The sequence below is a fragment of the Gossypium arboreum genome, chromosome 6 (assembly GCF_025698485.1).
Source record: "Gossypium arboreum isolate Shixiya-1 chromosome 6, ASM2569848v2, whole genome shotgun sequence".
In the NCBI taxonomy this organism is placed as follows: Eukaryota; Viridiplantae; Streptophyta; class Magnoliopsida; order Malvales; family Malvaceae; genus Gossypium; species Gossypium arboreum.
In genome coordinates, this window is record NC_069075.1 from 138,831,079 (window position 1) to 138,853,242 (window position 22,164).

The following is a 22,164-nucleotide window of genomic DNA, read 5'->3' on the forward strand; positions in this document are numbered from 1 at the left end:
AGCCATTTTAGCTGGCAAAAAATATTTTAGTAAAAATTTATCGGTCATTTGTTCCCAAGTAGTGATAGACTCTTGTGGTAACGAGTTCAACCATTGTTAAGCTTTGTTTCTCAGTGAAAAGGGAAACAACTGAAGACGTATGGCATCATCAGAAACACCATTGATTTTGAATGTATTGCAAAATTCCAGGAAATTTGCTAAGTGAGTCTTGGGATCTTCGTCCTGCAAACCATCAAACTGAATGAATTGTTGTATCATCTAAATAGTGTTAGGTTTTAGTTCAAAAGTATTTGCAGCTACAGCAGGTCTAACTATGCTAGATTCAGTTCCTGTTAAAGAATGTTTAGCATAATCATACATAGTACGTGGAGCAGGATTTTGATTAGCCGCAATTACAGGAGGTAGCTGATTGCCTTGGTTTTCAGCCATCTTGTCGGTTAGAGGTTGAGTATTGTCTTCTTGCTCGTTCTCCGTGTATCTTAAACTGTGCCCTATTTCTCTTTGATTTTTGTGAATTTTAGGATCGATTTCTTCGTCAAAAAGTAATGGTCCCGACGGGTTTCTTCTAGTCATAAACTATAAAAAACTGCCAACAAAGAAAAAAAAGTAAATGAATAAATAATAAAATAACATAAAATTGCAAGAAAAATAAATGGCTAAAGTAATAAAAATTTAGTGTTCCTAATATTTCAGCTCTCCGGCAACGGCGCCAAAAACTTGATCGCGTGATTCGTAACAAGTAATAAATATTTATAATGAAGATCAAACCTAGACTAACTATTATCATGATGGAAAGACAAGCGCACCTATCGAAAAATAGTATAGTAATGGCAAGATCGGGATATCGTACCCAAGGGAACCAAAAGTACTAGTAATAACTATCTTTTTATTATCTAACCTAGAAATAGAGAGGGATTGTTTATTAAACTAATTAACTAAACTAATTAACTAATTAAACTAAAGTAAAGAGAAAAGTTAGAAAAAGACTTGAAGAAAATTAATTTGATAAAGACGACACCCAAGGAGGAATCCACCTAGATTTCACTTGTTATCTGACTCTGAACCGGACGATTTATTCACTTGACTTGATCCGTGAGACTCCCTAACCCATGTTATTATCCCTTTCGAGACTAATAATGTCTAACCCTCAGTTGAATTAATCAAAATTTCTTTCTTAATTAAAACCCCTAGGGAAGCAGTAAATCACTCTATGGACTCCCATATTAGGTTTCACCCTAATCTGACAAAATCTCGTAACTCTATTTCTAGGCGTTCGATCAACTCCGCTTAATTATGCCAAATCTACTCTTCAACAGGCACTTTTGCTCCTCTGCATAAGCACATCAAAGCATAAATTAATACCCAAAATATTAACTCAAGCATTAAGAACACATAATTAAGAACAAATCAAGTATTTGTCATACAATTCAGATAATAATAACAAGATCTATCATAGGTTTCAACCCCCTTAGGTATCTAAGGGGTTTAGTTCATAAAAAGATAATAGTACATTTCAAAAGTATGAAAATAAAAGAGCATAAAGAAAACTCTAAAACCCCTGAAGGAATTCTAAGAGAGATCTTCAGTCTTGGAGTAGCTCCGGCTTTTGGGATGGATCATCTGGCTTCCTTCAAGTAATATTTGGCGTGTGGTTCTGTATTCCAGAAAAGTTCTGGAAGAGCCCCCTTTACTAGGTTATACTTAGGGTGTTTATATAGCCTTTGAATTGGCTTTATTCCTCCCTAAGTACCCTTTTCTGTGTAAAATACAACTCTTTGAAAAAGAGACAATCCCGTGTGCCACAGCCATGTGACGTGTTTGCCAGGCCGTATCTGATCCGTTAAATTGCACACAGCCGTGTGGGTCAATGGCCAGGCCGTGTGAATCGTGAGAGCCTTGGTCGACACCCTCGAAGGACACGGGCATGTGAGCAGCCGTGTGGCAAGGCTTAGGCCGTGTGATCTTCTCGATTTGGTCCGTTTTGTCCCTTTTTAGCTCATTTTTGGCTCCTTTTGACTCTTGATGCTCTCCTGAGTACAAAACATGAAATAACTGGATTAAGAGCACCAAAATCTACAAATCTAGTAGTAAACATCCATAAATATGCTAAGTATTTGGGGTAAAACTATGTATAATTTGGCGTTTATCATATCTACTTAATACACTAACAACATGTGAAATATCGGGACAAGTACAAACCATTACATACATTAAACTTTCTACTTCACTAGAATAAGGAACTGAAGACATGTACCTTTCTTCGTCTTAGGTTTATGGTGATTCTGAAGTCGAAAGTCTGAAGTGTGCAATTAAGGGAGTACTAACTAATTTAGAATATTGCATTCCAAACCACTCAAGAATTCTTTCAATGTATCTCTACCATGACAGAAGTAGCTTCCTAGAGTGTCTATCTCTCGAAATTTTTATCCCTAAAATTTTCTTAGTCGCACCAAGATCTTTCATCTCGACCTTAGACTTAAACATGGTTTTAAGTTGATTTATTTTTTTATGGATCCTTAGCCACAAGTAAAATATCATCAACATAAAGTAACAAATAAATAAATGATCTATCATTTAAACATTTGTAAATACACATAACCGTCATCCTTGCTCCGAACGAAACCAATACTTAACATGAAGGAACTAAACTTTTTATATCATTGTCGAGGAGACTGCTTCAGGCTGTATAATGACTTTTAAAGAAGACAAACCTGATATTGCTTACCTTTAACCTTGAAGCCTTCAGATTATTACATATAAATGGCCTCATCCAAATCCTCATGAAGGAATGCAATCTTTATATCTAGTTGTTCCAATTCAAAGTTGTATGATGCAACAAGGGCTAATAATGCTCGAATGGACGTATGCTTAGCAACTAGATAGAAAACATCATGGAAATCAACTCTCTTCATTTGGCTATAGCCCTTTACAACCAACTTTGCCTTATACCTAATGTCGTCTTGATGAGATTCTTTTTTTTCTTTTTGAACACCCACTTGCAACCTACTATTTTCTTTTCGGTGGGTAGTTTAATGAGTTTCCAAGTCTCGTTTTTTTGAAATGATTCCACTTCCTCTTCCATAGCAAGGAGCCACTTGCTAGAATCATAAGTCTAAACTGTCTTTGAATAATTCAAAAGGTCAGCTGGATCAATGCTCCCTGCAACATTTAGAGCATATGCCACTAGATTTCATTCATAGTATCTTTATGGTTGTTTGATCTCTCTCATTTTTCTGTCTTAGGCTAACTTATAATCATTAAGTTTAGAGGTAGACGTCTTTGATTTGGATAGAATGGCTTTAGAAACCTTCTGTTGCATCAACGAGACATCGGTTTCATGATTTATTCATGACATCACGACATGGCGATCCTCCTTGTTGGGATGCCGCCTTTGTTTGTCATGTCATTACGATGTCGAGCTTCGTTACATCACCATCTATTTTTGTTTCCAGCTTTACCTTTCTTGAAACACTTAGCTTTTCTGTGTTATTTTGTCTCGATAACCCCTTTTTTTTAAAGAATCATTGATATTTCATCAAACCTAACATCTCTACTAATGATGATCTTACTAGTTTCTGAGCATCATAACTTGTAGCGTTTTATCCCGGTAGTAAAACTCATAGAGATGCATTTTACAGTCTTTGGTTCAAGCTTTCCTTGGCTGTCTCGTGCATAACCAGAACAATTGAATACTCTAAAGTTAGAGTAATTAGAAGGATTATCTGACCAAATCTCTTCAGGAACCTTCATCCAATGCTTGATGTGAAGACCGGTTCACCAAAAAAATTGTCAAGTTAACTGTTTTGGCCCAAAACCCCTCTTCTAAGCTTGCATTGGAAACATACATCGGGCTTTCTCTAGCAACATTCTGTTCATTTTTCAACAACACCATTCTGCAGTAGCGTACTAACAACTGTGCGATGTTTTTCGATTCCTTCCCGTTTGCAGAAATAATTAAATTCAACTGAATAGAACTTGAAACCATTATCTATTCTTAACCGCTTTACAAACTTTCTAGTCTACTTTTCTAGTAAGGTTTTTCACTGCTTAAAGATCCCAAAGACTTCATTCTTGTGTTTCAGGTAATAAAACCAAACTTTTTTGGAGTGGTTATCAATAAAAGTTAGAATATATTTGTTACCTCTTTCGGAGATGACTGGAGTTGGATCCCATAAATCAAAATGAGTATAGTCAAGGGTTCCTTTTGTCCTGTGCACTGTCGAATCTAGGCTGACTCGAGTATGTTTCCCATAAATGCAATGCTCACAAAAATCTAATTTTCCAACTCCAATGCCTGTGAGAATACCTCTTTTACTCAAAATAATCATACATTTTTCACTCATATGATCGAGTCGCATGTGCCACAACTCAGTTGATTCAAAATTTGTAAAAAAAAAAAAAGAAGTTTGTCGCGTCGTCATGACATCATGGAAGTCCTCGTCGTGATGTGGCAACAATTTTGACTCTTCTTCTGAAATTACTATTGCACTAATCACCGTTGAATCTTGCAGAATGTATAGGCTACTAAACTTTTTTCCTCTCATCAAAACAAGAGCTTTACAATATACTTTTAAACTGTTTGACTCGATGACGATCTTGCAACCATTTGAATCTAGAGTACCTAAAGAGACGAGATTCTTTTTTAAATCAGACACATGCTTGACATTTGATAATGTTTTAATTATCCTGCCATGCATCCTAATTTGAATGGTACAAATGTTAGTTATTTTGTAGGGTGAGTTATTTCCCATAAGTATAATTCCACCTTCAACCGAACTATATGTGGAGATCCAGTCCCTGTTTGGACACATATGGTAAGAACATCCTAAACCAAATATCCACTCAGATGTGAACTTAGACCTTTCAGTTGTTGACACCAACAATAAATCATCACCTTTGTCCTCGGCTATATTAGCATCGGCTACATTAGCTTTCTGCTTCCCTTTCTTGTTGTTTTCGGCGACCCTCTTACTTTTATTCTGAAGTTTATAGTATTCTGCTTTGATGTGACCTATCTTTTTATAGTAGCCACATTGCTTGTTGTGATTTCTTGATTTCAATCTTGCCCTAGATCTTCTTTAACCCGAATCTAGGGGTGAGTGTTTGATCGAATCAAATCAAATGAACAAGTTTCAAGTTAATTAAGTTGACAAATCCTATTTTATCATCTTAACTTGATTTGAAATTTTCTCGAATCAACTCGAGTGAGATGGAATTTGAATCGAATATATTTGTTCGAGTTAAATTAAAAAATGACTGGTGTTTTTATTTTTATGTAATCTTTTTTGAAAATATTTTTCTTTAAAGTTTTTAAACCTGATCATAAAAGGAAAAATTGAAGTAAATAAGTGAACAAATAAAAGCAACCGATGAAGAAGAAATGGGGAAACAAATTAATTTTGGGGGATTTTGATTTTGGGGAGTAAAGGAGGAAGAAAAATAAATATTTTAGGGGGTAAATAGGGGGAATAAAATATTTGTGGGGATTTTGATTTTGGGGGTAAAAGGGGAGGAAAGTAAAAAAATTGAAGAGAAGAGGGGGTAAAGTGTTGGCGAGATAGACCGAGGGGTTACTATTTGGTTTATTTGAGTTATTCGAATTTGAAAACTCAGCTTGACTTGAACTTGAAAGTAAAAAAAAAATTGAGTTGACTCGATTAACTAGATTTAGATAATTCAAAATTCAAAATTTTTTGAATCGAATTGAATTTTTCCCATCAGACTTGTTCTTTGAACCTAAATCATTGTCAGGTTTATCCTAATCTTCATCATTGATGTTTTATTTGAAGGGCGCAAAGAACAAAGCAACAGCATAGCTTGATCTTTATCATCGATGTTGGCTTCAACATTACTTAGGTCATTGAGGAAAGTAACAAATTCACTGATGTGAGCCCTAATAAACTTATCTTCGACCATACGGAATGTGTATAATCACTGTTTCAATACCAAGTGATTTGCAAGAAATTTTGCCATATAAAGGGCTTCTAATTTCCTCCATAAGGTTCTTGTCGTTTTCTCTGTAAGTACCTCCTGCAACACATTATTTGTGAGGCACAATTGAATTTTTGATAAAGCCTTCTCATTAAACTCCTCTTATTCTATCTGATTTGCATCCACGGGTTTTTTTCTTGTAACAACCTTTTTCAGACCTTTCTGAACTAGAATTGTCATCATCCGAACTTGCCATAAACTGAAATTTGTGATCCCATTGAAATTTTCAATAACGTACCTCATTATCATCTATAAATGAATTGAATGTGAAAATCGAACTAAGCTCTGATACTAATTTGTGGGGATAAACCTGAATAATCGAAGAAGAGTACAAGATTGAGAAATAAAACAAACTCGAACCCAAAATACAAAGTTTTCCCGAAATTCTCACAAAACTCTCTCTAAATTGTGTTGTTCAATAAATCTCTTTAGGGTTGCTAAAAACCCTATTTATAAATTGAAATTCATGTGCAAATATTACTAAAACATCTCTAGAATAATTAGAGTTAGATTGGAAAAAGATAACAAAGTTTAATTAGGAGAAGAAACTCGATTTAGTAAGGAACACGTAGCTACATCATGACGTGCCATATTTTCTCTTCAGGATGTCTTACTTTGCATCATCAGGACATAGTGGTTCTTCTTGTTGGGACATGGTGATTCTTCTTATTGGAACGTCATTGTCGTGTCGTCCTGAAGTTGGCTTTTCCTTGTCCCGACGTCAAACCCTGTTTCTTCCAAAATGCGAGGCACACTAACAGTATTATCATAAAACTAAAAGAATTTTTCATTTTTAAATTCCTTTCCATGACCACTCTTTATTTTGAATATTTTCCTAATAAATTGTCATTTCTCATTCATCAGCTTCTTGCATAGTTTTTTAAAAGCATCAAAGGTGTTAATTTCTTTTACAAGAATTTTATTTTAGTGAAACTGGAATAATCATTACCTCCTAAGCTTTTAATCTCTATCAGTCCCTTCAAGTCTGTGTGTAATAGTTTAAGTGGTCCAGTTGTTTGGAGCAATTGTAATTGAGGGTGCAACTCACCCTATTATTTTCCCTTCGAAGATCTAACATACACTTTAGGAATTGCACTTTTGGTTTGGCAATCCTTTCATAGTATTGTATCTCATTGGCCTTTGCAATCGTCTGAAATGTACATAGCCTAGCCTCTATTTCCGTACACTAGGACTCTTGGCATGTATCCTTACTTAATCAAACATCTTCGCTAATTACAATCCCCTACATTGATTCTCAAAATCTTCTAAAATATGTAAGTGATTAACCAGGATTTTTCGATAAAAATATGCCAAAAAATATGGCAAGTAACACAACATTCAATTGCACAATGTTCAATTAGGGGTTTTCAAATGGTCGGTTAGTTATTAACTTAACCAAATTACAATTAACTAAATTACCCGAAATGTAAAAATCTTTAACTGTTAACCGAACCGAAATTTTTTCAAATACATTAACTGAACCGAAATATTTCGATTAATCTAGACGGTTAATCGAAGTTTATATGTTTTTGTCTTTTGGTTAAATAATTATAAAACATATAAAATAATACATTGCTATGGTTCATTTATTTTTTTTTAATAGTTCAAATATATAATATATATTATTTATTTAGATTAATATAAAAATAACAGTTCAAAAAATACATTGCTAATATAAAAAGTATAATATATAATATATAATATTTATTTCAAATAATTGAAATTTTAAAAAATCATTAACCGACCTTCGACTGAACTAAATTCGGTCATCGATCGATTAACTGAATTAGATCGATTCGGTCAATTAATTCAATTTAACCAAACTATAAACACCCCTATGTTCAATTGCAACTAACGATGTGACTGATAGTATTAACAATAAGTATTATTGATACAGGTGTACAAAAACAGTACAGATATGAGGAGAAAGTGATGGCGATAAGGAGGTCGGTTCACTTAGATAGGCGGAAAGCCAAAAAAAGAAGGGAGTAGGAAAGGGGTAAGGTAACTATGAAGGCAAAGGAGATTGAATGTTTTGTGTAAATGCTTAGGGTTGCTGAGAAGGTAAAGATAATTTCTTCATCATTCTCCAATGTATTTATAAAAAGAGACGTCTCCTGCCTAATAGTGCCACATCACTAACAGTACGACTGGTGGCCCTCCTATGTAGTCGGCTAGATGCCTAGTCGATTGTTCTTAAGTGTGGTATTGCTCTAAAATTCTCTTAGATGATAATACGAGGTTGTTGCGCCTCAATGGTTCCCTCTTGGTGGTAAGTGCATTCCCATTAAAAATCGGGTGGCTTAATGGCGAGTGGAGTGTGAGAGTGGTTGGTCACCCAATGATTGATTGAATGATACAAGGTGGAAGCCTTTTCCTCCTAACGGTAGTTGCCATAGTGGCTGCACTTACAATGGTTGTATGAGAAAAAATCCAATTATAATCAGCAAGCATTAGATATAAGAACACCTTCTAGAAAAATGGGCAAAATTTAAAACATAGATAAAAGCCTCCTCACATGGTATATGAGCTTGACCGCGTAAACCAGCAGATTGAATTGCCCCATCACCAGCAACAGTAACGGTATTCTAGGTGCTAGTGGGTCATGTCTTTGGAGTCGAGGGATAATTGGTAAAGAATAAGACAAGCCTATCAGAATATCCCACGACGATTGGGACATTTCACAAACCCTTTTCAAGCAAACAATGCTTTGGAGAGTGATAACAATGCTTTGGAGAGTGATGTCTTGGGGCATAACAAGTATGTCGACTTGGTTCAACATCTTGAATTCCTTCTCCACCCCTAAAAACCCATCCAATAAGGGTTTGTACTCGCACAACTCCGTGGAAGGTAAACTTCATTTGATCAGGAAGTCAAAATCGTCATCAAACTTCAACTCTAATAAAGTGTACTTAAAAAAGTCAAGGTTCAGATGGTTAACCTTCTTGTAGAGCATTTCCTCAACTTAGGCTTTTTGAAACATATAGTAAATTTGGTTGAGCCATATTTGATCCCTCAACTAGTCAATACATGTTTTGAAAACAAATATTATCTTACTGTTTATCTAACATTTAACTAATATTAAACGACATTACGTGGTCGGATCGTAATGCAAGAAGACAATTTAATATCAATAGATAACCTAAACACGTCCTTAGTTTAATCTAAACACGATGGTTCCTGACTGTTATTATTGGAAATAATGTAGAATTTGGCACCAAAAATTGCAGAAAAATGAAACTTTCTTGCCAAAAAAAAAAAACTTCAAAACAAAACTTGTGTAGACAAGCAATGAATATTTGGTAGTAAACGAACTAATAGAGACCAAAGAATAGCTAAATATGTAAAAAAAATATACAAAAATTCAAAGGACAACCTAGAAAAACCTTGAAAAAGTAAAATAGTGGAACAAAAGACGACCATGGCTATATATAGACACTTTTGAAAATGGTTCATTTTACTACATAGTTGTCTCAACACTAGAGCCAATGTCGTCTAGACATGTGTCCAAGGATTGTGATTTCAGCTTTGCATTTAATGCTAACATTCCAAAATCTTCAAAGTAACTTTTTACCTTTAGAAGCATCCTTAACGTGCATAATGAGCAATTTTCAATATTCTGAGTCACTCATTACTTCTCTTATGATAACTACCACCCTGTTTAGGCTACTTATAGATGGTTTCGAGGCAAGTTATTTTATAACCTTCCTTTCGACTAAGGGAATAATTGTTATACCCCTACACCTCTTAGACACGTGGCACCTCGCGAGGCTACTTGAGAAGCACCCGTGGATGGTTCTCTATCTCGCATCGCCTGTATCGTCTTCCACCTTACATCGCATGGTCGATCACTGGGTGACCAACCACTTGTGCCCTCTACTCGTTATCAGGCCACCCGCTTTTTAGCAAAAACACACTTACCACCAAGAGGGGACTACTGAGGTGTAACAATCTAATACTACCTTAGTTAAAGGAATGTCATAGTGGTACCACACTTGGGAACAATCGACTTGCCACCTGGTTGACCCCATGAAAGGAGCACCACCCATACTATCAGTGAATTGGCACTACCAGGCACGAGACCTCCCTTCTATAAATATCCTGGGGAATGATGAAGAAAAGATCTTCACCCTCTCAGCAACCCTAAGCACTTATACATAACACTCGGTCTCCTTTGCCTTCACAGTTACCTTATTCCTCTCCTACTCTCTTCCTTTATTAGCTCTCTGCCTGTCTAGATGAACCAGCCTTCTTATCATCACTAACTTTTCCTCCCATCTCCTCTCTTGTTATATATTTGTATCAACAAATATTTATTGCGAATATAATCAATTTGATTTTTGTAAAGTAATAATCAATTTGTTTTATTAAAACGAGTATCCACGCAATTTGCATAATGTAATAATTCTTTTACATTAGCTAAAACACTTGGGGGTTCTTTTTTCCCTTTTTTAAGTCCCCATTCAAAAATTTAATTTGTTCCATGTTTGGTTGAAGACACACCAATCACATTAAATAATTTCTTTCTATAAACCCAATTTAATTAACATCAAAATAAAATTATCTGCCAGTTGGTTTTGATTAACATGCAATATATACCCACACTAGCAAAACATTCATTTGAATATAAAAAAAAACTATAAAAAAAAAAAACCCAACTAATACTACCAGTCAAAGCATAAATAAACATTACAAAGCTTTTTAATTTGAGGCAAAACTCAAAAGACAACACACATAAGAAAACACAAGGACCTGGGACTTAGGAGACTATATTAATGCAAAGACAGGGAAGACAAGCTCAAGTGCGTTCACTCGCGGAGCTGTCATTCGATATTACAAAAACCCGACTCCCTCTCTTTGCTATTTGGCCCTTTCTCTCTCTCTCTCTCAATAGACAGCAAATTAGAGTTTGCAGCTGTCGGGTCTTTTTTTTTTCTGGCTTTTCTTTTATTAACCAACCGATCAAATAATTAACAACAGCCAACAAGCAACAACTTCTATGACATCATAAACAAGTCTGCATCTCACTCTCTGTCACTCTTTCAATGATTCCTTTGTGGTAATGTGTGAAGGGTGCCTTGGGAACGTATATTAGACACAATCATATATGGTAGAGCAATGAAAGCAATGGCCAAAAGGGTTGTGGATGTTATACAAGTTTCAAGTTTCATGCAAAAGGACAGATAAACCCCGGTTTTTTCTTCTTCTTTTTGTTTGTTTAGATGCCATGGCTTATCCACATTATCGATCACCATTCGGTGACACAACGTTTACAAAAGTGTTCGTTGGGGGATTACCTTGGGAGACACCAACAGAGGAAATGCGTCGATATTTTGAGCAATTTGGAGAGATTCTTGAAGCTGTTATCATCACTGATAAAGCCACAGGCAAATCTAAAGGATATGGCTTTGTAAGTTTTTTTTTTTTCCATCTTATTATGAATGTTTAAAGTTTTTAGTTCATGAAGGTGTTTGTAAAAATATCTCAAATGTTTTGTATAGGTTACTTTCCGTGATCCTGATTCAGCTAGGAGAGCTTGTGTTGATCCAAATCCTGTAATTGGTGGAAGAAGAGCAAATTGTAACATTGCTTCATTTGGAAGGCCTAGGCCTTTACAGCCACGAGGTCCCCCCCCCCCCCCAATACTCTTTGATACGAGCTACACTTTTCACCATTCAATTATTGAAATAAAAGAGAAGATGATGATAATAATGGATATTGGATATGGTGGATTTTAATGCAGGAGGTAATAACAGTCCTTATCAAGGAGTTGCACAGCAAGGTGCACCATATAGTGGAGTTGCAGCACCAGTGCATCCACATCCGCCTCCGCCACCACCACCTCCTGTCATGTATCCACCCCCTTATGGGTGAGTATCCTCTATTGTTTTCACTCCATTTCTCAATACAGTTGGTATATCAGATTATATATTGTAACTCAATAATGCATTTGACCATACAACATTGTCATTACCAAAATAATATTAAAGGAAACTAAAAAGAAACCTTTACAATACCTATGTAGTCAATGATCTAACGTGGCATACATTGCTGTAGCTAGGGGAAAAAAAATAATAAAAACAAATGAAAAAGGTTAACCAGAGGAGCAGATTCCTTACTGATCCTAATATACATTTGTGCTTGTAATCTCTTATAATGAATAATCATATTTTCAAGTTTAATTAATTCTTATGGTATGTGAAGATTAAGCCAGCTAATCAAATTGGAATCCAGTAAGATTAGGAGAAACTATGGCAATGCTTTGTAGTGCCCTTATATATATATATCTCAAAGTGGTCCCAGATATGATATTGATATATGACTTTTAAGCAAAGGGTTCCATTTTTAGGCAGCTAATTAGTATGTTCTGTATTATATTATTTCTATTCTCTTATAATCCCAGGCAACTCAGAGTAAAGAAAAAAAAGTAAATTAGAAATAAAAATAAGGTTATAGTAATTAAATTATTGATCAATGGCCTCATCTGCCAAGATAATTTCAAGGATCCAGCTCATTTACAGCTAACATTTATGTGATTGTATTTTTATTATCTGTAGAGCTTCAGCTACCTTTGCACTTACATATATTTAAGATCATGGTAATGCGTACCCATCTTTTCACCTATGTTTAACTATAGTTAGCTGCACCATTAGTAATACAGTTCGTTGATAGAGTGTCCGACTCTTAGTTTTAATGACCCCGAAATCAAACCTCGATAATTTGGAGTATTAAAACTTGATTATTAGATTTAGATGGATATCTTAAATTAATTTCCAGTACCTACCTAAGCGAATGTTGTCCTTGTTACTAACAAGTGTTATCAATGTAGGACCTTATGATCATGTTGAAATAAGTCCCCTACCTTAGCTATCATTGATTCCTTTTTCTATACAAGGATGCTGTTTCTTGCAATTACTTCCAAGGGAAAGTTCTTTTTTTCTTTAATGATGAATTGTCTACCTTTACAGGTACCCTACTTACAGTCCTGAATATGGGTTTCACCAAGTAAGTTTCATTTTGTTCAATGTTAAGCAAATAGTTCAAATTAAAGGCAGCAATATTTAGTGAGGAATGTTATTGAATTGGTATGCAGGCTGTCTATAATCCACAAATTCAGCAGCAACAATACTATCATCAACTATATGGATCATCATCTACCACAATGGGGTCTCCATATTATTATGGCTATTCTTTGCAGGCTCCTAGGGGAACATTTTCTGCACCCCAGGCTCAACGTATCCCCGGACCGTCCTTCCTTTACTACCCTACTCAAATGGAGGGGTCCTTCTCCATGTATCCTTCCCCACCTTTTCAATTCACTAGGCATCTCTTTCCTTCTTCCACAGGTAAATAACTTTTACTCTCTTTTTACCTTTCATTCTACATTTCCAATGCTATAAGTAAGATGATTTTTTCAAGACCACAGAAGGAATGTATCAGTCATTAAGCCAAATGTTATAGTGCTTTTGTTCCTCCTCTGATGTTCATATAAACTTTCTGACACAGATAATTTATAGTATTTGGGTTTAGTGTAGCATGCGCCAAAGGGGGGGGGGAGGGCACATGGGCTACCTCAAACATGTGAATGATTATTGCAATGTCCCAAATGATGGATCAATAGAAAATCATGACAGGGGTGCATAGTGTAAACTAATAGTGACTCCATGTGGTTTCAGTATCTAGGATGATGGTTGATTCTGATCATTGAGGCCCACTAACCATACTATCCACTGCCACTGTTTTATATTTCTACTTGGACTGGTTAAAAGTAATTACAGAATGACTTTGCAACCATGGCTAAGTAATTTGAGGAAAAACTAACACGTTAAGTTTTACTTTATCAACCAAAATTATCTTCTTTTTATATGCTGAGATACTGATAATTGAGAGCTTTATCATTGTTTGGTAAAAGAGTAACTATCACTGTAATTGTTGCATATCTATTGGATTTCAAAACTTACAATGCCCCAAGTCCAATGCTGATGTATAAGGACTTAACAAGAAGCTAGGCAGGCAGAGGGCCCCTGTTTTTCTCAGTGAAACATCACTTCCAGGGGTGTTGTTTCTGTAACTATGGAAATATATATTTTTTTATATACATACACACACTTTTTAACTTAAAACTCCTGCATGTATCTCATTAAATTGATTTTTTTTCTTTCACGTACATACATATATATATGTTTGTATATCTCTATGCTCATCAGAAATCTTTTTACTGATTTCCATCTCAGATTCACAGACTCCACAGCATACCTCCACAGAAACAGAAGCTGGGGCCATTATTTCTGAAAGTCCAAAAACCTAAAGGGAAGAACACATCCCCTGTCAAAAACTTCAAATTGTATAATCTTGATAAGATTATGTTCTTATCACCTTATTTCACTCTTATATTCTCTACAATTTAGCAATAGGTGGGTTACCTATGGCAGGAAAAAGGAGGGACTAATCAACCACCTTATGCTGATTTTCTTTTTTCCTCTTTAATTCTTAAGGAAAAAAAGAAACATTCTTCTTCTTTTTTCTCAAAAGTTTTCATTCAAGTGATTCATTCATTAAGAGTTTAACATCCATTACTGAATTGTATGAATTATGAACAAAAGGAGGGAAGCACATCCCCCCCCCCCCCTCCCCAATAAACAAAATTTTGATTAAAAATTCGTCTGTCAACATCATTTTGTTTCCTTTTTATCAAGGATTTCAAGAAACTGTAAATCTGGGAAATCCATACTAGCTCTTTCCATTTATGGTTTGTTTGCATGGTGTTAATGTCCAGAAAATATAAGGAGAAGATTTGGTTTATAACACTTCAAAGCGAGACCCTCCTTTGCATGGTGGCATTATTCAACGAATATATGCCCCTTGATAGGATCCAATATAAATAGGGGGAAAAGGAAATGAGTCCTTTTTTCAGAAATTATCTAGTTAGTGTTAGTTTGCAAGGCATTTCTTTTTCCACTTTTTCAATATTTCATTTGTTTAGGGAAATGAAATACCAGAGTTTCAACATAAAAGTCATATTCATACTATGGTTATGGAGAAAGCTATCTTCCTTGGAGGATGATGGCCTATACTTTCATCAAACTTGTTCAATTTACATAACAATGCTTTAATGGAGGTTAGTTATATAGTCCATTAATCAACTATATCTGTTATGACTTATGAGAGTTCATAGCACACTGGCTCAGTTTTATATATCCATCACTCTATTGTTAGGACTACACACATTTGATGAAATGTCTCCAAATACAGCATGCTTTTATATTTTAGTACAATGGAGCCCAAAGCCCTTACGATAAAAGAAAATATTACACATTCGAACCTTTGATTGGATGTCGCAGTTACAACCATGCTTATAGGCAAGAGCATTGATGCATTGCATAACAATATGTTGAATAGAATGACAATAATTAGATCATAGACATATCTAAGGAAGGGTTATCAATATTCGATATTATCCGGAGCTTCTGGTTTAAAATTTAGAATTTAAGGTTTAGAGTAAATACTTTCCTGACAATGGCAATATGACATTGCCTGTCAGGTAGCTCATAGCTATCTAGCTTGAATTCATGCTAAGTGGACTTGACTAGTCGTCATTTGTCTAAGTCCTTGTATATAAGCATACCAGGCACATCAGTGCACACAGGAAAACCTGTTTATAAAGTAAGGCTATACCTTAATTCACTGTCAAACCTACTTTTTTTCCTGTTTTTCTTATCTTACAAATGATAGATAAAAGATTTGTATATGTTTGGGATTCGATCTCAAAACTTGTTTTATACCATTTTTTAATTGGATTAAAACTCGAAATAAATGTTTGTAATTTTTATGTATACATAAAGAGAAAAATGAAAAAAAAAATGGAGTTTTCAGAAGTCATAGTCCCCGAGTAAAAATAGAAACAATTGATCCCTACAAGGAATTGTGAATCTAATAGCCAAAGGGTGTGTTGTGTGGTGTTGACTAGTGGTGAGAGAGCAAACCAGACTATATAATACATTGCCATAGAATTTGAACCTTCTGTAGTGCAATTCTTGCTAAAGTCAGAAGCCTTGGGCCACAGGATTTAAGGTATTTGCCTTTCCATCCCAAGAGTAGATAAACATAAAAAGCAGCAGATATTTATGAGCCCCTCAACAAATGTTGTTTTCATTCAACTGCATTATTCTCCAGCCACCCTACCTCTTTTCCCTCAATATTCTCTCAATTGGCCTTGGAAATCCAATTATAAATCCTTTCCAAAAGCTTAATAAAAATAAACCCACATTTTTCCTTGTGCTCTTTTTTCTCATGGAACCTTCAGATGTTTCATGTGATTCTGATATTGTTTCTAGTACCAATTACCATACTGATATGGAGCCACTTGATCTGTTTCCAGGTGCAATACATGAGTCACTTGACCCTATGCCATTGCTGAGTTATGAAAACCCTAAACCCTGCAGTGAAGAAGACAAAGAGGATGTCACTGTGGCCTTGCATATTGGTCTCCCTGACCCTTCCAATGACTCTAATACCAACAGCAGCAAGGAAAACATTGCAAATGGAGGTGGTAAACAGTATTGGATCCCAACTCCTGAACAAATCCTCATTGGTTTCACAAATTTCTCTTGCCATGTCTGCTTTAAAACATTCAACCGGTACAATAATCTTCAGGTGCAATGCAATCACTCTATATATCATGTTATTTTATGTATGTATGTGTGTGTGTATTTGACTGATATTATATTCAATGATTTCAATGGTAGATGCACATGTGGGGACATGGTTCTCAATATCGTAAAGGACCAGAGTCACTCAAAGGAACTCAACCTCGAGCCATGTTAGGCATTCCATGCTACTGCTGTGCTGAAGGGTGCAAGAACAACATAGAACACCCAAGGGCAAAGCCATTAAAAGATTTCAGAACATTGCAAACACATTATAAGAGGAAACATGGGCTGAAACCCTTCATGTGCCGCAAGTGTGGGAAGTTCTTGGCGGTGAAAGGTGACTGGAGAACCCATGAAAAGAACTGTGGCAAGCGTTGGCTTTGTGTTTGTGGTTCCGATTTCAAGCATAAGAGATCACTCAAAGACCATATCAAGGCATTTGGGTCTGGTCATGGTCCTTTTCCTCCATCATTTGATGGGGTTGAGGTACTTGAAGATACTGCTTCTTCCCTACATGTCTGAAAACTTCCCTCATTTTCAAACTTCTAATAAAATATATATATCATCCTACTACTTCTTTTCCCTAATCGTATTTCAAACATTAATAATGTGACTCGAACTTGAGCACTAAAAGTAACAAAAGCTCAGCCTCATTATTTTTCAAACACAAAATGATGATTTGCTTATTCATTTGCAATGAGTCCAAAATATAAACATCCAAGAAAGGGGGAAGAGAACAAGAACGTAAAGATGAAAACATATAGGGTAACATTATTAGGGTATCTAATGTTGAAGGAGAACTGAGACATAAACTACAGACAATGATATGTATAGGAAGGGTGCTATGTTTAGCTAACAAAACAAGAACAATAGGATATCATCTTGTAAGCGAAAAAAACATTGGATTCTTGACGTAACAAAAAGCATCATGAAGTGTAAGACATTCACTGCCCCTTCAAACACAAACTGGCAAAAACACTGTGGTCTTATGTGTGCGGCTGTTATTCCAGTTGTTGCAGAAGTGGGTCTAGGATTCTTATTGAAAATTATATACATACGCCCAATATAATCCTAGTTTTGTTGAAATTTTTTATTTGTACTTGATAAATTTAATATTTTGAAGAAGGAAAGTCCTATATTTCTAGCACATATATGCTGAAGGTAAGAAAAAAAATACTTTTAGGACTAAAATTAAATTATAAATATTGCATGCTTTTAACCATTATATTAATTTATAGTTTTAAAATTTGTAATGAGATGGATCCTTGATGAAGACAAAAGAAAAGCCAAAAGTACTATTAAAGGGAGGAAGGTTATGTATAAAAAGTTTTATCATAAAAAAATTGAGAAGCACCTAAAATATTTTATTTAATTTTTGTTATATCTTTATTTGACTGGGGACACGTGGAAAAATGAGAATTGATTGAAGAAATATCCATGAGTGATCTTTTGCCTTATACCACATTTTTCCTTGTGCTCTTTTTCTCATGGAACCTTCAGATGTTTCATGTGATTCTGATATTGTTTCTAGTACCAATTACCATACTGATATGGAGCCACTTGATCTGTTTCCAGGTGCAATACATGAGTCACTTGACCCTATGCCATTGCTGAGTTATGAAAACCCTAAACCCTGCAGTGAAGAAGACAAAGAGGATGTCACTGTGGCCTTGCATATTGGTCTCCCTGACCCTTCCAATGACTCTAATACCAACAGCAGCAAGGAAAACATTGCAAATGGAGGTGGTAAACAGTATTGGATCCCAACTCCTGAACAAATCCTCATTGGTTTCACAAATTTCTCTTGCCATGTCTGCTTTAAAACATTCAACCGGTACAATAATCTTCAGGTGCAATGCAATCACTCTATATATCATGTTATTTTATGTATGTATGTGTGTGTGTATTTGACTGATATTATATTCAATGATTTCAATGGTAGATGCACATGTGGGGACATGGTTCTCAATATCGTAAAGGACCAGAGTCACTCAAAGGAACTCAACCTCGAGCCATGTTAGGCATTCCATGCTACTGCTGTGCTGAAGGGTGCAAGAACAACATAGAACACCCAAGGGCAAAGCCATTAAAAGATTTCAGAACATTGCAAACACATTATAAGAGGAAACATGGGCTGAAACCCTTCATGTGCCGCAAGTGTGGGAAGTTCTTGGCGGTGAAAGGTGACTGGAGAACCCATGAAAAGAACTGTGGCAAGCGTTGGCTTTGTGTTTGTGGTTCCGATTTCAAGCATAAGAGATCACTCAAAGACCATATCAAGGCATTTGGGTCTGGTCATGGTCCTTTTCCTCCATCATTTGATGGGGTTGAGGTACTTGAAGATACTGCTTCTTCCCTACATGTCTGAAAACTTCCCTCATTTTCAAACTTCTAATAAAATATATATATCATCCTACTACTTCTTTTCCCTAATCGTATTTCAAACATTAATAATGTGACTCGAACTTGAGCACTAAAAGTAACAAAAGCTCAGCCTCATTATTTTTCAAACACAAAATGATGATTTGCTTATTCATTTGCAATGAGTCCAAAATATAAACATCCAAGAAAGGGGGAAGAGAACAAGAACGTAAAGATGAAAACATATAGGGTAACATTATTAGGGTATCTAATGTTGAAGGAGAACTGAGACATAAACTACAGACAATGATATGTATAGGAAGGGTGCTATGTTTAGCTAACAAAACAAGAACAATAGGATATCATCTTGTAAGCGAAAAAAACATTGGATTCTTGACGTAACAAAAAGCATCATGAAGTGTAAGACATTCACTGCCCCTTCAAACACAAACTGGCAAAAACACTGTGGTCTTATGTGTGCGGCTGTTATTCCAGTTGTTGCAGAAGTGGGTCTAGGATTCTTATTGAAAATTATATACATACGCCCAATATAATCCTAGTTTTGTTGAAATTTTTTATTTGTACTTGATAAATTTAATATTTTGAAGAAGGAAAGTCCTATATTTCTAGCACATATATGCTGAAGGTAAGAAAAAAAATACTTTTAGGACTAAAATTAAATTATAAATATTGCATGCTTTTAACCATTATATTAATTTATAGTTTTAAAATTTGTAATGAGATGGATCCTTGATGAAGACAAAAGAAAAGCCAAAAGTACTATTAAAGGGAGGAAGGTTATGTATAAAAAAGTTTTATCATAAAAAAAATTGAGAAGCACCTAAAAATATTTTATTTAATTTTTGTTATATCTTTATTTGACTGGGGACACGTGGAAAAATGAGAATTGATTGAAGAAATATCCATGAGTGATCTTTTGCCTTATATCATTTTTATAGTCACCCAGTGATTGACTACTTGCATGCCTCTGTTAGGGCACTTGCTATTAATAAGTATCTTCTTCTCAAGAAGAGACCACCCACGAACTATCACTTACTTTAAGGTATTAATATAGTTGATAAACCATAAAAGTAACACATTTTAATCTTATACTTAGCATATTTTTGGATGCTTTATCATATAATTTAGTGAATTAGATGCTCCTAATCTCTTAATTTCATGTTTTATACTTAGGAGAGCATAGGGGAACAAAAGGAGCATAAAATGGGCCAAAAATGGACAAAACAGGATGATCGAAGGATCCACACGGCTAAGACGAATTCCACACTGGTTGAGAACACGCTCGTGTGAGCCACACGGGCTGGCCACATGCCCATGTGGCAACCTGTGTCGATATCGCTACCTGTTTCCTAAATACGCGGAAAAAGCCAAATTTTAGGGTTTCTGAGCATTTTGAAGTTTATATAAACACACTAGAAGCATACCTAAGGAGGGACACAGAGTAGAAAGCAGAAATTACTCGAAGAAAGCCATTGGAATCATCTCAGAAGCAGATCCACTTCAAGATTGAAGATCTCCATTCAAATTTCTCTCAAAGTTTATTTGGGATTTTTATGTCTTGTTGTTTTTCTAAAATTGAGATGTCTTCCTTTTACATTATGAACTAAACTCCCTAAATACCTAGGGAGGATGAAACCTACGATGGATCTTATTATTTAATTATCTGAATTATACGATAAATACTTGTTCTTGTTCTTGATTATGTGTTCTTAATCCTTGTTTTAATATTTCCAGGATATTATTCCAAGTGTGATGTGCTTATTTGTTTAAGAGTAGATCTAGCATAATTAAGTGGAGTTGCATGCAATCCTAGAAATAGGACGACATAAATCTGCCGGATTAGAGTCAAATCTAATAGAGGAATCCATAGATTGAGTTAATGCGACGATAGGGGTTTTAATTAGAAAGAGATTTCTATTAATTTACCTAGAGTCAGTTGTTCTTAGTCTCGAAAAAGATATTAACATAATTTAGGGATTTCTACGGATCAAGACAAGTGAATAAATCGTTTGACTCAGAGTCAGAATACTAAGTGAAGTCTAGGTGGATTCTTTCCTGGGCATTGTCCTCCTTATAAGTTTTCTTCAAGTATTTTTCTCAATTCGCTCTCTGTCGCGATCAGTAATTAATTAGTTAGTTAATTTTAGATTAAAACAAATCATTTATATTTTAGGCTAAATAATAGAAAGATGGTTAGTACTAGTACTTTTAGTCCTTGTGGATATGATATTTTAGACTCACCATAGCTATACTACCATTTGATAGGTGCGCTTACCTTTGTTGTGATTGTAGTCTAGTTTAGTGAATCATAAAACGATCATCAATAGTAAAGGTCTTCATACCACTCTTCTCGTCTCTTAAAACCCTAATATGATAAGCTCTCTTTCACCTCAGCCTGAGTCTTCTGCTTTTTTGGCTCTCATCCCTAACAAGAGTGAATCGGCTTTCCTTGGCATCATCTCGTTTCTCTACTTTTTCCACTCTTATTGATACCGTGTATCAACAATTCTATGTAAAAGCATATTAGGAAATGTTTCAAAGTTGCGTGGATTACATCAGATTTTGGAGCCAAGTTTAGCATGATCGGACAATAAATAGCATAGTTTGAAAATATTTGAATTTATATATATTATATATTGTATTAATTGTCACAACTCAATCTAATTCGCAAGGCATGAACCTTGTTGTGTGAATATAATTTAAAATTGTTATTTTCTTGGGCTCCACATATCCCTTAAGGTTTTGCCATGCTCATATTTGTCTCTAGAGATTCTAATTCACAATACAACACACAAATTCATGCAGTTTGTACAACTAGATAAATTGACATTTGTTCTTCACAATACACTCATTTGTGTGTTGTGAGGTGGGTTTGAATTTCTGGAGGTGCACTCGAGAGTGATAATATCTTAAGAGATTGATAGATGTTTAAAGAAATTAACTTTGATTTTTACGCTCAAGTGCATCTCTAGAGATTTATGGATGCTTAAAGAGGACAACTTTGACTTATACTCTCAAGTAGGGGTGGAGCTGGACGGGTAGGTAGGGCTAAAAAGAAAATTTGCCCCTTTAATCCCTTAAAATTAGTAAGGTCTTATGTTAATTCAATGATGAATTATATTTTGGCCCTCCTAAATTTAAA

The 22,164-nt window shown here is 35.1% G+C and overlaps 3 protein-coding genes across 3 annotated transcripts; all 3 read left to right on the plus strand.

The window, feature by feature from the left end:
- The first annotated feature begins 10,650 nt into the window (after positions 1–10,650).
- LOC108484631 (uncharacterized) lies at positions 10,651–14,522 on the plus strand. The gene is made up of 6 exons (XM_017788487.2): positions 10,651–11,401; positions 11,493–11,616; positions 11,735–11,861; positions 12,960–12,996; positions 13,085–13,337; positions 14,226–14,522. Exons 1-6 carry the CDS (start codon positions 11,138–11,140, stop codon positions 14,297–14,299), a joined length of 879 nt encoding a protein of 292 aa, XP_017643976.1. The 5' UTR covers positions 10,651–11,137; the 3' UTR covers positions 14,300–14,522.
- Positions 14,523–16,123: 1,601 nt separating this feature from the next.
- Positions 16,124–17,213, plus strand: LOC128293710 (protein TRANSPARENT TESTA 1-like). The gene is made up of 2 exons (XM_053029219.1): positions 16,124–16,644; positions 16,737–17,213. Exons 1-2 carry the CDS (start codon positions 16,132–16,134, stop codon positions 17,160–17,162), a joined length of 939 nt encoding a protein of 312 aa, XP_052885179.1. The 5' UTR covers positions 16,124–16,131; the 3' UTR covers positions 17,163–17,213.
- Positions 17,214–18,133: 920 nt separating this feature from the next.
- On the plus strand, positions 18,134–19,158 carry LOC108485820 (protein TRANSPARENT TESTA 1-like). Its single transcript, XM_017789670.2, has 2 exons — positions 18,134–18,490; positions 18,583–19,158. The coding sequence occupies exons 1-2, from the start codon at positions 18,191–18,193 to the stop codon at positions 19,006–19,008; spliced, it is 726 nt and encodes a 241-aa protein (XP_017645159.2). The 5' UTR covers positions 18,134–18,190; the 3' UTR covers positions 19,009–19,158.
- The last annotated feature ends 3,006 nt before the right edge of the window (positions 19,159–22,164 follow it).